We start from the raw sequence: 14576 nt of genomic DNA on the forward strand, positions 1-14576 counted from the left end.
TTATTGCCAAGAGCCCCGCGGCCGCCACATGTCAGACGAGCTTATCAGTGTAGCTAGCGTCGCTTGTGTCGCTTGTATGCGCGCGCGTATCTCCCACTCGCGCTTGATTTGGTGCTGTGCGCAATCTGCTCAATTTCGCCTGTCATTGCACGATGCATCCACCCGTGCCTTGTAGCCCGCCTTGACAAGACGCATGTCACTTGCCTTGGTGAAGCCTACCAACAAAGTGCCATTCACCATTGGTAAGGCGGGTGTTCAAGGGGAAGGTTGGAATGGGAGATGAGAGCTGAAGGGAATTCTGCCATGTCACCGGGGCCAGAGCAGGCAGTGGGCCTTGGAGGAGAGCACCAGAGCAAGCCTCCCCATGGTTGTAGTGGCCAAAGGGGAACAACAGTACAGAGGCTGCTGCACATGTCATTGATGTCACGGTGTGGCTTTCATGGCAGTAGTGTCAACACCATGCTGATTGATGGCAACAGAGCCCTGAATGCCCCAATGGAAGCCAGCGCATGGACCGGTATTTTGCAAGTATGGGTCGCCTGCCACTTGCTGGTATTTACGTGCATGATGAGGGAACGTGTAGTGAAGCTAGTGCTTGATATGCGCTTCATGAGCTCGATGATGCAAGGTTGGAAGAGAAAGGATTGCCACGCCTCAAAGTTTTCCGCGAAGCTGACGTTGTAGTACAGTACATTGCATACTGGCCATCCTCATTCCTGACATGTGCCTGGTTGATGAAATAGCGGTTGGGGAGCTCAGCACTGCATTGGCACTGCTGTCACGATTGGTCTTGGTCTTGTGCCAGACAGTGGAGGCAAAGTGAATGTCAAGGCGATCAACCAAGTGGGTGATTAGATTATTCCCTCCTCTCTGCACTCGCTTTGCTGTCCAGGATCTCGCTGGCTCGCTGAAGTAGTCCACCACTGCGGTTCTTCTCAATGGCCGCATCGAGGCGAGCTAGCGCCTGTTCGCTGACATCCCCTGTCGATCGCTTGTACTTGTAGGGACGCAGTCTCTCGCTGTGTTCCTCGGCATCGACGGCGCGCTTCAGCGAGACGTAGGTGAGGGCCGCTTCGGCTGCCTCGCCCGCGGTCTGCCTTGTTGCTCCCTGGCCAGTGCTGGTGCGATGTGACAGGCCTCCGCGCGCCAGACCACCGTTCAGGGCCGTCGGGAGCAGAAATGGCCCGTCGGCGTACCACGGCTCGAAGCAGAGGTCGGGACACGCGGCAGCCAGCTCGTCAAAGTACGGCTGCAGCGTCTTGCGCATCTGGTGCGAGTTGCCGCCGAGGTGGTGCAGGCAGAGCACCCTGACGACGCGCTTCGTGCCATTGTCGCGCGTCATGTCAGCCGGCACTACCTAAGAAGGAGCCTCCGATGCTGGACTGGACAGTCATGCGGTGTTGGGAGGAGTGAGTCCAGGTCAAGCTAGTCATGCATGAAGTGATGTTTGATTCTCGCAACTATCCTGCAGTGCACGCTAGTAGTAGTAGTAGTACAGTAGTAGTAGCGTATTCGAAGAAAGACAGCTTAAAGTTCGCACAGACCAGGGAATCTCTGCATTCTGGCGCGCAACTAGGCTTGCGCGACGACGGCGGGCGTCTTGGCCCGGGGAAAGCGCTCGACGTCCGTCGTGGTCACCGTGGTGACCGTGGTGCGCGTCGTGGTGCCGCCGCCGCCGCTCGCATTCTCTTTGTCGGCCTCTTCTTCATTGTCGTCGCCAGCCTCTTCCTCCTGGTGCGTAAACATGTGCTGGGTCTGGCCCTTGCCCGTGTGCAGCGGCACCGCCCCGCGGTCCAAATTTGCCGCTTGGCGCGTCTGCAGCGCCGTCTGCGGCCTCTGTCCTGTGCTGGATGTGACGGGCTGGTCACCGGACTCGGCGTCGGCCACCTTGGCGTGCGCATCGTTGCCCACGGTCGCGTTGCGCCCGCTCGCCGCGCTCGTGCTCGCACTGGCTGCCGCACCAGGCACAGCCACCGCGACGCCCGTCGTCGAAACGGCATTCTGCCCACGGCTCTGGGCAACCATGAATGCGAGGCGCTCCTCGCGCTGCGCCACCTTTTCGCGCTCGTACGCGTCCATCGCTGCCGATCCACAGCTGCTGCTGTTTGGCCGGCCGGTGAGGCTGACTTTGAAGAGCGAGAGGCAGGCCTTGATGTTGACGCCGTTGCCCGAGCCTGTGCTTGCACCCGTGCTCGGCGTGCTTGCTGCCTTGGACGACGTGGCTGCGGTGGCTGCTGTGCCTGCCGTGCCTGCCGTGCCTGCCGTGCCTGCCGTGCCTGCCGTGCCTGCCGTGCCTGCCGTGTCTGACGTGCCCGAGGTGCCGCTGCTGCTGCTGCACGACGGCGCCGTGGGCTCGATGAAGGAAAAGGTGGGGCCGTGCGAGGCTGTCGCGGCCGCTGCCGACTGTCGCATTCGCAGTGTCATTAGCATCCTGCTCTCGAGACGCGCTTGCGATCAGCTCACCCTCGGTCCAATGGCGACAGCGGTGCCTGTGCCTGCGTTGCTGGTCGACGTGCTTGTGACCTGCGTCGACGAGTCCGAGCTGCCCGTGCCCGTGCCCGTGCCCGTCGCGTCTCCACTCGACGCGCCGTTGTTGGCATCGACATTCACGTCCACGTTGCTGTCCGTGTTCCTGTCCTCGTTCTCGTCCTCGTTTTCGTCGCGGTTTGTGTTTGTGGTGCTGGCGCCCGCGCTCGGCTTGCTGAGCGAGCGGACGCGGGAGAGCAGGCTCGTCTTGCGCACTCTCTTTGGCTGCAGTTGCACCGCGTGCGCCGCGCCAGCGTCCTGCTTCTCCTCGTGCCTCTCCGGGGTGACTCTGTCGCTTCTTGCTGGTGCGCTGTGCGAGACAGTCTTTGGCTTGCTCTGGGCGGTCGCGGCGGCGGCGGCGGGAAAGGCCATCGCAGCGGGCAGGCTGGCCTCGTTGGCGTCCCATCGGCGCGGCAGGACAGAGAAGGGCGCGAGCCAGGTCGCAGACACGACGACGCCCTTGCAGTCGCCGCCCGTGGACAGCGCGACGTAGTGCGCGACGCTCGACGCCAGCACGCGGCACAGCGAGCGCACTAGTGCTGCCGGCCCCGAGACGAGCGATGCACTGCGCAGCGACTGGGCCAGCTGCGTCGCCAGGGCTGCGCTCGAGGTCGCGGCGGCCTGGGCCTGGAGCAGCAGCAGCAGCCGGCGCGGCAGGAATACGCTGAAGCCGTGCCAGGTGGACACGAGGTGCAGGAGCGTATCGCCCGTCGGCCAGTGCCGCAGCGTGCGCGTCGGCTCAGAGTTCTTGTCAGCAGCAGTAGCAGCGGGCAGCAGCACCACCTCGTCCCAGGCTGCATTCAGCGAGGCGACGTGGCCGGACACGACGTCGAGGCTGATGGCTTGGCTCTCCTGCGCGCTCTCCTCAGACATCGGCGGCGAGGCCATGTGGGCCAGCTCGGACCAGACAGAGCTCTGGCCAGGCCCACCGTTCATGGCGGCGGCATCGGCCAGGATCGCGTACAGCTCGACGAGCGCGATCGGGGCCGGCGCCGAGGTGGGCGCCAGCGCGTGGCGGATCGCCTTTGCGACGAGGTACGCCTCGGGCATGGCACTGCAGTTCTTTGTGAGATGGGCACTTGTCTCAGAGACGACTTCCATTGCACCGTCCTCTCCTTATAGATAGATGGCTTAGACTGCCTCCACGGATCTGGGACAAGAACAACACGGAAGCAGGCAGACCCTTTAATTAAAGCCCCTGAATGCGAGATCTGGTGCCGTGGAACGCGGCAAAACAAAAAGAATGAATCAATGCCTTTCCGGCCGGCTGAAAAAGTCCAAAAAGAAAGAAGGCTTGGCTTCTTCTTCTTCTGGCCTGCAGAGAAAAGATAACCCTCTATTATTTGGCATCGAAGGGAGCTGACCATTCTTAGCCACAAGCACACGTTCCTCGGTGCGCCTGGGCCCCATCGATCGCGCTCTCCCTCGCTCTGTTCCGCTCCTTCTTCCTCCTCTCCTCCTCTCCTCCTCTCCTCCTCTCACTTTTTCACACGCTCTCGCCGTCTCGTCCGTCGAGCATGATTGGTCTCAGCGCAATCACATTTGAAGGCAGACCTATCTCATTACAGTGAGAGCTAGGGCGATAAAGCGCTTATTTGGACTACGATCCTCCCGCCGGTGCTGCTATGGCTTCGATGAGAAATGTCGCTGCTCCTGCGCTGCGGGACAGGAACGCTCACGGCTGCTCAGCTGAACTTGAAGAGATCCTTGAAGATCAGCTGGCCCCAGCTGTTACCGCGCGCCTGCACCAGCAGACCGCCCTCTGAGAGCCCGCCAAGCTTGATTGGCGCGAAGCCCAGAGTCTCGGCAAGCGCACCGACCTCGGCTGCTGCGGCGTCATCGTCGCTCGCCAAAAACACGACTCGCCTGCCACCGTGCACGGCCGGATCCTGGCCAAGGGCAGCTGCGGGGAGATGGTTGAAGCCCTTGACCAATTTACCGCCAGCGAAGGCCTGCGAGACAACCCTGGCGGAAGGCTGCCCTCCCAGTGTCTCGGCGGCCACGCCGTAGGCATTCGTCGTGTCGATGATGGTCTTTCCCTGCCAGGAGGGCAGCGCCTTTGCGACGTCCGGGTGCGACTCGAAGCGGACTGCCAAGAAGATGATATCTGCCTTGGCGGCGTCTGCCAGCTTTGCGGGTCGAACCGTCGGTCCAATCGCAGCTGCAGCGGACGCAAACGCCTCCGGGTCGCGCGTGGTCGCCACAGACACTTGGATGCCCTTGCGCGCAAAGGCGTTGGCCAGCGCCTGGCCGATCTTGCCGAAGCCGATGATTGAGTAGCTCATGCTCTTTTTCTTGTCGGTGCGACTGTACCGAAGACGGAAGCAAGGAGTGGGAATGGGCTGCAGGCCAATGAGCTGTCCTGCTCGAGACTTATAGCCCCCTGCCCTGCCTACTAGGCGCAGCGCAGAGTGGCGCGAGGCGGGGATAGCGTTCTTCTCGCGACTAAATCCGAATGCGCGACGCCCAAAAACTGCGCAAACAGCGCCAGTAGCGCCATTCGTCACGTCACATCCAGCCTGCTGACAGCCCGTGCATCAACAAGGCAAAGTAGCAAAGAAGCATCAAGCAGAGTCAGCCTCTTCTGTAGCCTGACATTGATCCGCGGGTCAGCGAGGTAGACGACGTGATCTGACTCGCCTCGAGACCGGATTTAGCCTGATCGCCATACGACTGCTCACTCCGTTGGGAAATAGTCTGTTTTCACGCGTTTCCTTTCGAGATGAAATTACTATCTCGCGGGTACGGCATGGCCGAAGACGCCTCTGGGAGTGTTTCAAGCATCGAGGATGGTGCGCGCGACAGAATGCCCGAGCGTGATGGGCTTCAAGCCGTAGTACTGCTTCAACAGCTCCTTGAAACGTCCGTTGGGCGCCACGATGTCGCTGTGCCCGAGAGCCGTGCTGTAGTCGGGCAGCCTGTGATGGGGCTGCACCGCATGAATGGCATCTGCGATATCGGCCACGGAAAAGGTCCCCGTCATGGCAAAGATGCGCTCGTTCTTGACTTCCTCGCCGACGAGGGCGATGACGTGGGCCTTGGCGACGTCGAGAACGTCGACAAACATCGACGGTGGCGTGGTGAACTTGTAGAATTCCGTTTCCTCGCTGTAGTTGCCATTGTAGAACTCGTTGAGGAAAGTGTTGGTCGTGTAAACGCCCGCACGAGGGTTCACCACCTTGCCCATGACATAGTCGGGGAGGACAGCATTGAAGGTGTAGCCGGGCTTTGCGTCCTGGTACCACTTCCAGGCCGCTTTCTCCGCTTCGACTTTGCTGGATGCGTAGACGAGGATGGCCTTCATGGGGTGATCCGAAGGGACGGCTTGGGCCATTGGTGCCACTTCGTTGAGCCAGGAGTCCTCCGTCGCTCTGATTGGTTCGCCGGCGTAGTTGAAGGCGGCCACGCGAGAGGAGGTGTATACAAAACTCTTGACGCTGCTCTCCTTGGCAGCCACTTTCATCAGACCGACCGCTGCGGCAACGGCAAATCTCACAACCTCGTCAAAGTCCGTGCCCCAAGAAGAGTCATTTGCGGTATGGATGACTCCGGCGACACCTTGCGCCGAAGAAGCTCGTTCAGCTTTCCGGGGTAGAGCGCTTGGAGAGGCAAAGAATAGCAGGCTCACCCTGGACTGCCGCGGCCATTGCCGCCGTGTCGCGGTAATCTCTGATCTGAACGACCTGGAAACGGTCCTTGCCGTACGTCCGGTCGAACTTGGCCTGGAGCTCCTGGAACCGGCTGGGATCGCGACCGGCGCCTCGCACTTTGTAGCCAGCTTCCAGCAGCTCCTGCGCAATCGAAGAGCCGACGAAGCCAGAGGCCCCGGTCAGTAGGATGGTAGAGCCTTGAGGGACACGACTTGATGCTAGCATTTTCTTTAATGTGTGCGTCTGGACTGTGGTGAAGAGTCAGGCAGAGGAGGCGATTAAAAGCGATATTCGCCAGGAATCACGAGCTTATTTATACGCCCTGTGGCGCTCAGGGCGTCCTGCATGAGCCATGCTGATTCACCACATTCAAGGCACTATGCACCACCTTCGTCCAGTCCGTGTGAGAGTACGTCTGCCGAGTGCGAGTACGTCTCGGCAGAGAGGGCATGTGCAGATGAAGCCTCGTCGATATTCCCGGAGGCGCGATGAAAAATTCCCGAAGCCCCGTTCAAAGTTGGACAGCGGAAACGTGAGCAGCCCCCCAACCGCTGGAGAAAGGCTTCTCTCGGTCGGTACTTCCGTCGGTGGGCTGAATGCACTTCTCCTGAGCGAGCAGGTGACCGTATGTTGTGGAACTTTCGAAGTTTAGCTCAGACCGAAAGTCGTCTGGCCTGATTCGACGAGAAGGCAGGCTGCAACACCGCTCTAGTACTGTGTTGGCCAGGTGCACTAGAGATACGGCCGAAGCGAAAAGCGCGAGAGCTCGGCTCCATGGCCGTTCCCGTCGTGCGAAGGAGAGCTGGACGCAAGGCCGCCAGACAGAGACTTAAGAAAGACGCTCGCTTCGGGGCACGAGAGAAACCCAGCAAGCGTTGCAGGTAGCAAGACTAGACCAAGCGACGATCAGCATGATGAGCGACGTGGCCCATACAACCGGGGACGAGGTGGTCCCGCCTCTCAGCTCGGCAAAGGACAACAACACGACAGTCAAAGAGCACGAGCTGTTTCGGGGCAAGTGGCAGCTGTATACGTTCGTGGGAGCTATCTTGCTCGGCCAGGGAGTCAACATGATGCCGTTTGGAGCGGTGAGTGGCCCGGCGTCTTCCAGGATGGTCTAAATGTCTGATTTGCGCTTCGGCTTCCTTTCTTCCCCTGCAGACACTATCGTCTCAACTCATCATCGCCAGGGAGCTCGGGGTGGCAGACGATGCTGGGCAAATCACCTGGATAGTCGCTGCCTTTTCCATGACCGCAGCTTTCTTTGTCCTCATTGGCGGCCGGCTGAGCGACATTTATGGGCCACGCATCATATGGCAGGCATCGATGGCGTGGATGATGGTCTGGAATCTGGTGACGAGCTTTGCAAGGAGGTCAGTGCTGCAAGTTTTTCGTGACTCGGTGGGACCTCGAGATCTGACGCGCGGGGGCTCTGGCAGCCCTCCCTTTTTCGATGCTTGCCGCGGACTGGCGGGAATAAGCTCAGGAATGCTGCTTCCGGCAGGGATCGGCCTTCTTGCCCGTTGTTATCCACCAGGTGTCGGCCGTGCGGTTGTGTTTGGCCTTTTTGGTGAGAGTCTTGCGTCTGCAGCCACTAGTTTTCCTCTTTGAGCTGACAAGGAGGAAATTTCAGGCGCGCTCGCGCCATTCAGTGCCGCCGGCGGGTCGATTTTCGAGACGCTCTTAGCTCAATTAGTGTCCTCGGCCTGGATCTGGAGGCTTCTGTGAGTCACCTGCGAATTATTATCTCTAGCAAAGAGGAGGCAGGAAACTCACATCGCTTCACCATCGACCACAGGGCCTTCAAATGTGCTCTGACACTGCTTTTGGGGATTCTTGCCATGCCGCTTTCGATTGGCCAGGGTGGCGGAGGCTCTCTCGATGTCGTTGGCGCATTCTTGGGGGCAGCAGGTCTTCTCCTCTTTAATTTTGCTTTCAGGTGGGAGACGAGCTGTTCGGCTGCTACTGCTGTTCTTCTCTCAAGACATGGTCCCTATTGCAGCCAGTCCACCGTGGACGACTGGGGAGCCGCTAGCATCTCGACTTTGGTAGTCGGCCTTGCTCTCCTGTTCGCTTTCGCTCTGTGGGAGAGCTTCGTTGCAAAGGAACCGATTCTCCCCTTTGACATCTGGAAGGCGCCAACCTTTGGCTGGGTGCTCCTGTCGGCCTTTCTCGGCTTCATGACCTTTGGCGTATGGGTCATCTGTGAGTCGCGAGGCTGCTCTCGGTCAGAGTCGAACGCTGATTGTATGCACTCCAGACGCGTCGCAGTTTTTCTTGCAGATTCGGCACCTGAGTCCGCTCCTGACTCAGGCGTACTGGACACCGTTCACCCTGGGCGCCTTCTTTGCTGCTCTGCTGGGTGCTTTCCTGGTCCGGACCGTCCCCGCACAGGTCATTTTCCTGGTGCGTGCGCATTCTGTCTAGCTTTGATTTACGGCTGATCGCCCGCCGTACCCAGGCCGGCCTCGTTTCTTTGTGTCTGAGCAACATTCTGATGGCGACTGCGCCCGAACGAGGCATCTACTGGACCTATCCGTTCTTTTCAACGCTCTTTGCTGCGCTCGGGCCAGACTTTATCTTTACCGCCACACAGCTAATCGCTTCCAACACCGTCAAGGCGTCTCAGCAAGGCGTGGCGGGCTCTCTGGTCGGAACGGTGCTGAATGTGGGACTGGCTCTGGGCGCTGGGCTGGGCGCTAACGTCGAGCTGCACGTGAATGCTGGTGGGACTCGGCCATTCGATGGGAAAAGAGGGGCCTTCTACCTCGCAATCGGCCTAGCAGTCACCGGCATGATGATTGTCGTTGCTTTCGTCCGTCTACCGAAAGACGGAAGAGTAGGATACGAGAAGAGCGACGAGGAAAAGCAAACAGCCACTCCTGGCGAGGAAGAGAGAGTGTAAAACATGCCGATTCTCATTCTGACTTGCGCGTTCGCAAGAGCCGGTCCTTTTTTCAGACTGAATCCTAAGAAAGAAACATAAGCACAGCGGTCCGTGCCTGGATGGGCAAAAAGTTGAGCTCGTTACACAAGCTACTTCTTTACTTTGCCCGAATCCTCGAGACAGAAATGTCATAATTCTTCGAAATAAAGCCGCAGAAAAAAAAAAAAGCGCTCCTCTATTTGGGTAAAGCCGCGGAGCCAAGTACTCCAAACACGCTTGGTGGACGACGGATGTCCTCAATCACTTGGCGGTGTTCCTTGGCTCTGCCATAGTCTGGAGGGCTCCTTGGTGCTACGTCCGATCCGCAATGTATGCACTTTGTCCGCGGCTCTATTGTCGGCCGTAGGGCTTTGGCCGGTCTTGCTGCTGAACTCTTCCCTTCTAAAAGCTGCTCTCTACGCCTGTTTGAGACACTCTGCACAGCGAGCTGCCCAAGAAAGCTTTTTACGCGAGCAATGAGCGAGCAGGACATCAAGGAGCTCACAGCCTTGAATCTGGCGTATCTTCACTCCGACGAATATAGCGATGTGGCTCGGTACGAGGAGATGCTCACCGAAGACTTCCACGCATCTCTGCCCGACTACAGCCTGCTGAATCGAAAGGAGTTTCTCGACATGATTGGCAAGCCACGGCCGTTTACGGAGCTGCAGTGCCAGGACGTTAAGATCCGCGTCCTGCCCGGTACCAAGTTTGCCCTGATCCACGCTCGCATGGCATATCGTACGAAAAGCGACGGCGTCGTTCGGCACGGTCGCTACACGGACGAATACCAAGAGAGAAACGGGAAGTGGATGTGTGTCGGCGGCAACGTGATTGCCGAAAAGCTCTAGAGCGGACGACGCTGCAAGCTCCGAAACCCAGCTGCCTGTTCTTTTACAACATGTTCCCTCTATGCCCTTTGTTCAAAATAATGCTTGAGTAGGCCAAGAGCAGCTTCTACTGCCACTATGAAACCTGGACTACAAAGCAATCAAGGGTCTACCCCAAAGCGATAAATGTCTCCCAAATCCCTCGCTTGAAGAGGGCGACATTTTCGCCGAAATCGTTCGTTGGTTGGACGCGGGTGAGCCCTTTCTAAAAACCTCTCTGACGGGTACCGACAAGCAGACGCTGGTGGCGGAGCTGAACGGGACCTGATTTGCATCCAGGAACAAGAGGAGAAGGCTGTATGAAGACAGAGAAGAGGCGCATCGATTGACGCGGGCCGGTACAGGAATGTAGGGAAGCCGCAAATAGCTACATTGTCCGGTCTTTTGCTTCGGCACCGAACAACGAAACAAGCGGAATGAAGTCGAAACGCCTGTGACGGCCATGCACAGCCCGATACAGATTATCCGTCCTCCACGATGTACAGTTCGGTATAGCTAGCACACCGCCGGTAGTATTGGTCACTGCCGCTATGCAGGTACGGATGCACCAGTGAGATTTCCTCACCGTCTTTCATGCGCGCAACTTTAAAAAAAAGCTGTGCTGCACGTACTTATGACCGAGATTGACTCGCCTTGGCCCGATACACCCGCGTAATTACGGAAGACCGAACAGATATCTCCATCATTTTCGGTTTTGGTCGGAAGCTGCTGCTGGTGCGTGACGTCTTTCTCTCCTCACGAGAAAAGCAGCGTGAGAGAATGCTTCTGAAGAAAGGAATCCACTCTCCTCTCCACGAAGAAACAAGCACAGCCACTTCGAGCTGTGGCTGTAATGCTCACTGCAAGTGGGGCAGAATGCCGCCGTCCAATGCCGATCCTATCTCCTCACTTCATTGAGGAGCATAATCCCCGGGTACCAAGCAATCTTCTTGAAAAGACATAAATAATGCCTCTTAACTCCCGTTGTCCGCTTTTCTTCTCTCATCGCCATCGGCACCTACCTCTCTTGTCTTCTGGCCACCTCTGAGCAGCACAGGCGTCTCTGCACAGACCTCGATCGAATTCGACTTTGCCTTCTGACTACTAACTCGTGCTGCGCGCAGGACTTGTCGACATGGCGCCTATCCCAATGCTGTCGTTCGCAAAGAGAGACACCTGTCAGGATCTAAACGGCATCGACTATACATGCGATGGCTTTGGCGTTGGCCCACGAATCGGCGTCGGTGAGTGTGTCGATCCAAAGCGTGAGGGAAGGGGTGGAAGGGCTGAGATAAATGGTTCATGCACAGGACTGGGAATCACTGTCGCGATTCTGCTTGTCATCGCGATCTGTTGCGGTGTTGGCTGGAAGAAGCGCCGGAGTCAAGAGCCAGCCCCGAAGATCACTGCTATCCAGCTGCCAGAGCAGCCATATGACGCGGGAAGAGTTCAAGAGGGTGGAGCCAGGGATGCTTCGTACCGCAAGCCAGCACCATCAGAAGATGGGTCCAGTAACCCTGCTGGCCCTAGCTCGGCGCCCTCTTCGCTCTACGAACAGCCGGCGCAGCCACCGCCCTCGTACCCGAAGCAACCGCCCTCGTATTCGAAGTAGTCGGACATGGCAGGCTACGGAGTGCAATACTGCAGTAGTCTTGGCAGATTACGCACAGTCACATGGATATCTTTTGCTTTTGCTGAAATAAATCATCCTGCTTCTTCGGGAAGAACGACGAGACCATATCTCTTCTCATTTACATCTCCAAAGATTCTCGCATGGCAGTTGATTTCCTTTTCGTGCTGTTCCCAGCTGTACCCGTTTCCCAGTCGTTCCACGAGGCGCTTCGCCACGCTAGGAGGGAATCCCAGCGAGACTTCATCCTCGCTTTCCTTCGTGGAATCAGCGAGGGCATTGCGTTCAAAGCGAGAGAAGTCGAAGCTCTTGGCCTGCTCTATGGCGCTCCGAACCTGCTCTTTGGGGAAGGCGACGGTAAGTGGTCGTGGCTTACCAGCTTGGACGGTCATCTTCGGGGTATCGGAGCTTGAAAGGCAACCGCCTCGAGGCCAGGATCCTTCTGTAGCAAAATTGCCTGATCGAAGACCGCGGCGATATACTGGCGACTTTCTGGAGGAGAGTCTGAATCTAGAAACCGACTATCGCGCTTATTCACATCGCCGCGGCCATCATCTTAGATCCTGATCTTTTCCTCCGTTTAGGGCCGCGGCCATGCGGTTGTTTTGGAGGGCATTGAGTCCGTTGTCCTGTCGCTATTGCGGCCGCAGCGGGCGCGAAGCTTTTCCGCTCACACGTGGGTAGCTCAGGACAGTGGGATGCATTTGCGGACAAGCGCGTTGGCCGTAGGCTGCTGTGCTGAAGCCTTTATTCGCGTGGCTCGTGTTCTTCTGGACAGTAGAGTTGCGCAGATAAGTTCTAGAAGCTGTCTGCCGATCTCTGCCCTGCTTCCTGCCCAGCAATCAAGAGCAGCACTGCGTAGACCGCCACCTGACGACACGGGGTTTGTGTGTTTCTGCCGATGGATCGTCCAGGCACGCTAGCAGGGCTGATTGGTGCGCAGACCAGTGCCATGCTGACCGACATGTTCCAAGCTCCTTCATCAAGTGATGACCCGCGGGCCTGTCAGCCAGCCAGCTGGACGAGATGCGGCGAGCTTCGCCATTGTGCGCAGCATAATCTCACGTTGGCGCGACCGGATTTTAGTGGTGGTTGTTGACGCGTCACACGTTGCGCGCCACTGGATGAATGGTCTAGACGCTAATCCCCGAGTCGCCACCGAGTCGCCACACGCTGCTAGCAGTGGCAAGACAGAAGCTATATAAGTATGGGTGCTCCGAATTCTTCGTCAGAGTAGTGCAATTGTAAGAAAGGACGCACAACATGAGCAGACTGAACGGTAAGACGGCCGTGATCACTGGCGGCGCCACTGGCATCGGGCTCGCCGCAGCCAAGCGCTTCATCGACGAGGGCGCCTTTGTCTTTCTCTTTGCCCGCCGGCAGGACAAGCTCGACGCTGCAGTGGCCGAGCTCGGGCCCAATGCCCGCGCAGTCAAGGGCTCCGTCTCGGATCTGGCCGACCTGGACCGGCTGTACGCGACGGTCAAGGCCGAGCGCGGCACCGTTGACATCGTCTTTGCCAATGCTGGGGCTGGAAGCCAGCTTGCGCTTGGCAAGATCACGCCCGAGCACATCGATGAAACCTTTGACACCAACATAAAGGGCTCGATCTTCACTGCCCAGAAGGCGCTGCCGCTCATGGGCAAGGGCGGCTCGATCATCCTGACTGGGTCGAGCGCCGGCACCACTGGCGCGCCGGCCATGAGCGCCTACAGTGCGAGCAAGGCGGGCGTGCGCAACCTCGCGAAGACCTGGGCCGAGGACCTCAAGGGCACCGGCATCCGTGTGAACGTGCTGTCGCCCGCGTCGACTTTGACGGACCTCGCCAAGGAAGCGCTCGGCGAGGAGGGCGTGAAGACGTTTGGAGCGATGAACCCGCTCCAGCGCATGGCGGATCCGGCCGAGATTGGAGCAGCGGCGGCCTTTCTCGCGTCGCCGGACAGCAGCTACATGACCGCTAGCGAGCTCGCCGTCGACGGCGGCCTTGCGCAGCTCTGACGTGCGACGTCCGGCCGGGTGCTACCATCGATCATTCGGAGCGCTGCAAGGCTCTGCTCCAGGAAAGACTTTCACTCTGTCCACAGCTACCGTACGAGAGCGGGAAAGGTCGATTTCTCAAAAAGCAAGGGCTAGAGCTCTTTCTTGCCCAGTCCAGACCTTTCCTATCAGCGAAAGGGACTAAATTTCTAAGCGGAGATAATGTCAGAAAGTCCTCCTCTTTTTTATTTTTATTTATATTTATATTTTGTTTTTGTGTTGTCTCTACGGATACGCTGCAGCAGCTAAAGAGAATATGGCGACCACACACAGTGCTCCTACTTTCATGAGTTCAAGAACGAGGTGCCCTCTCCGCGCAAGAAAACGATACCGGCCCGAGAGCGGAAAAGTTGAATGCTGCCCAAAACCGCTTTTGGCTCGCTACGTCTCGGAAGTAAACAGAATACAGAGCGTCTGTTTTCGGGAAGACCCCAGGGTATCATTTCCCTTTGGCCGACGTTTCGCGTCGGAGAATCTTTCTTATGAAGCACTGTACTGAATTAGGCCCTAGACGGACTAGCAGGACTTGCGATCCCGATCACAAAGAGCGTGTGCAAATGCCAGATCCGAAGTTCCTCTCCCCTGGAACAAGATAGTATTCCTTCATCTTGTCGGAAATTCAACAATACTAGGCTAAAAGACTTCTACCATTCCATTTGCTTCCGCATAAAATTAATCTTGACTGTTAATGCACACACAGGTACAGTTCTTCTCCTTTAAGCCCTCTTCAGGGAAAACCCTCATGTAAGCCACAAGCGTTCCCGCGACGGGATCGGGATTTGACATACTCACCTTCTTTTTTCTCCCTCGGTTCATCCGCCTTCCCCCTTTTTTAATTCCTTTGACTCAATTGACACTCGATGGCCCCAGGACTCTCTCTCCATTTCCCGCCGGCTTTTGTGCGGTGCAAGGAACGTGAGCATGCCTTTCGGCCTATT

The 14576-nt window shown here is 57.8% G+C and overlaps 9 protein-coding genes across 9 annotated transcripts; 5 read left to right on the forward strand and 4 right to left on the reverse strand.

Moving 5' to 3' along the window:
• Positions 1–672: 672 nt before the first annotated feature.
• Positions 673–1302, reverse strand: FA10DRAFT_269981 (hypothetical protein). Its single transcript, XM_025522953.1, has one exon. It carries the CDS (start codon positions 1265–1267, stop codon positions 857–859), a length of 411 nt encoding a protein of 136 aa, XP_025374093.1. The 5' UTR covers positions 1268–1302; the 3' UTR covers positions 673–856.
• Positions 1303–1440: 138 nt separating this feature from the next.
• FA10DRAFT_304768 (hypothetical protein) lies at positions 1441–3627 on the reverse strand (the record flags this gene model as incomplete). The annotated part of the gene is made up of 2 exons (XM_025525391.1): positions 1441–2403; positions 2464–3627. 2 exons carry the CDS (start codon positions 3625–3627, stop codon positions 1573–1575), a joined length of 1995 nt encoding a protein of 664 aa, XP_025374094.1. The 3' UTR covers positions 1441–1572.
• Positions 3628–3881: 254 nt separating this feature from the next.
• Positions 3882–5131, reverse strand: FA10DRAFT_269982 (NADP oxidoreductase coenzyme F420-dependent). The gene has a single exon (XM_025522954.1). It carries the CDS (start codon positions 4809–4811, stop codon positions 4212–4214), a length of 600 nt encoding a protein of 199 aa, XP_025374095.1. The 5' UTR covers positions 4812–5131; the 3' UTR covers positions 3882–4211.
• Positions 5132–5434: 303 nt separating this feature from the next.
• On the reverse strand, positions 5435–6392 carry FA10DRAFT_223218 (NAD(P)-binding protein; the record flags this gene model as incomplete). The annotated part of the gene is made up of 2 exons (XM_025518574.1): positions 5435–6084; positions 6155–6392. Coding segments are annotated over 2 exons (888 nt in total), but the record flags the coding sequence as incomplete, so codon positions are not given.
• A 695-nt stretch (positions 6393–7087) lies between these two features.
• FA10DRAFT_304771 (MFS general substrate transporter) lies at positions 7088–9173 on the forward strand (the record flags this gene model as incomplete). Its single annotated transcript, XM_025525392.1, has 8 exons — positions 7088–7264; positions 7338–7549; positions 7616–7746; positions 7810–7900; positions 7975–8115; positions 8179–8381; positions 8437–8582; positions 8638–9173. The coding sequence occupies 8 exons, from the start codon at positions 7088–7090 to the stop codon at positions 9079–9081; spliced, it is 1545 nt and encodes a 514-aa protein (XP_025374097.1). The 3' UTR covers positions 9082–9173.
• Positions 9174–9578: 405 nt separating this feature from the next.
• Positions 9579–9953, forward strand: FA10DRAFT_289479 (hypothetical protein; the record flags this gene model as incomplete). The annotated part of the gene is made up of 1 exon (XM_025524298.1): positions 9579–9953. The coding sequence occupies one exon, from the start codon at positions 9579–9581 to the stop codon at positions 9951–9953; it is 375 nt and encodes a 124-aa protein (XP_025374098.1).
• Positions 9954–10978: 1025 nt separating this feature from the next.
• FA10DRAFT_304772 (hypothetical protein) lies at positions 10979–11583 on the forward strand (the record flags this gene model as incomplete). The annotated part of the gene is made up of 2 exons (XM_025525393.1): positions 10979–11215; positions 11282–11583. The coding sequence occupies exons 1-2, from the start codon at positions 11107–11109 to the stop codon at positions 11581–11583; spliced, it is 411 nt and encodes a 136-aa protein (XP_025374099.1). The 5' UTR covers positions 10979–11106.
• Positions 11433–12430, forward strand: FA10DRAFT_202255 (hypothetical protein). Its single transcript, XM_025518457.1, has one exon. It carries the CDS (start codon positions 11590–11592, stop codon positions 12166–12168), a length of 579 nt encoding a protein of 192 aa, XP_025374100.1. The 5' UTR covers positions 11433–11589; the 3' UTR covers positions 12169–12430.
• Positions 12431–12439: 9 nt separating this feature from the next.
• Positions 12440–13819, forward strand: FA10DRAFT_269987 (glucose dehydrogenase). The gene has a single exon (XM_025522955.1). It carries the CDS (start codon positions 12865–12867, stop codon positions 13597–13599), a length of 735 nt encoding a protein of 244 aa, XP_025374101.1. The 5' UTR covers positions 12440–12864; the 3' UTR covers positions 13600–13819.
• The last annotated feature ends 757 nt before the right edge of the window (positions 13820–14576 follow it).

The sequence above is a fragment of the Acaromyces ingoldii genome, assembly GCF_003144295.1.
Source record: "Acaromyces ingoldii strain MCA 4198 unplaced genomic scaffold FA10scaffold_9, whole genome shotgun sequence".
NCBI lineage: Eukaryota > Fungi > Basidiomycota > Exobasidiomycetes > Exobasidiales > Cryptobasidiaceae > Acaromyces > Acaromyces ingoldii.

What these genes read in the sequence shown, in the direction of transcription:
- FA10DRAFT_202255 (XM_025518457.1), top strand. Translation starts at nt 11,590, where the DNA reads ATGGCAGGCTACGGAGTGCAATACTGCAGTAGTCTTGGCAGATTACGC.
- FA10DRAFT_269981 (XM_025522953.1), bottom strand. Translation starts at nt 1,267, where the DNA reads ATGCGCAAGACGCTGCAGCCGTACTTTGACGAGCTGGCTGCCGCGTGT.
- FA10DRAFT_269982 (XM_025522954.1), bottom strand. Translation starts at nt 4,811, where the DNA reads ATGAGCTACTCAATCATCGGCTTCGGCAAGATCGGCCAGGCGCTGGCC.
- FA10DRAFT_269987 (XM_025522955.1), top strand. Translation starts at nt 12,865, where the DNA reads ATGAGCAGACTGAACGGTAAGACGGCCGTGATCACTGGCGGCGCCACT.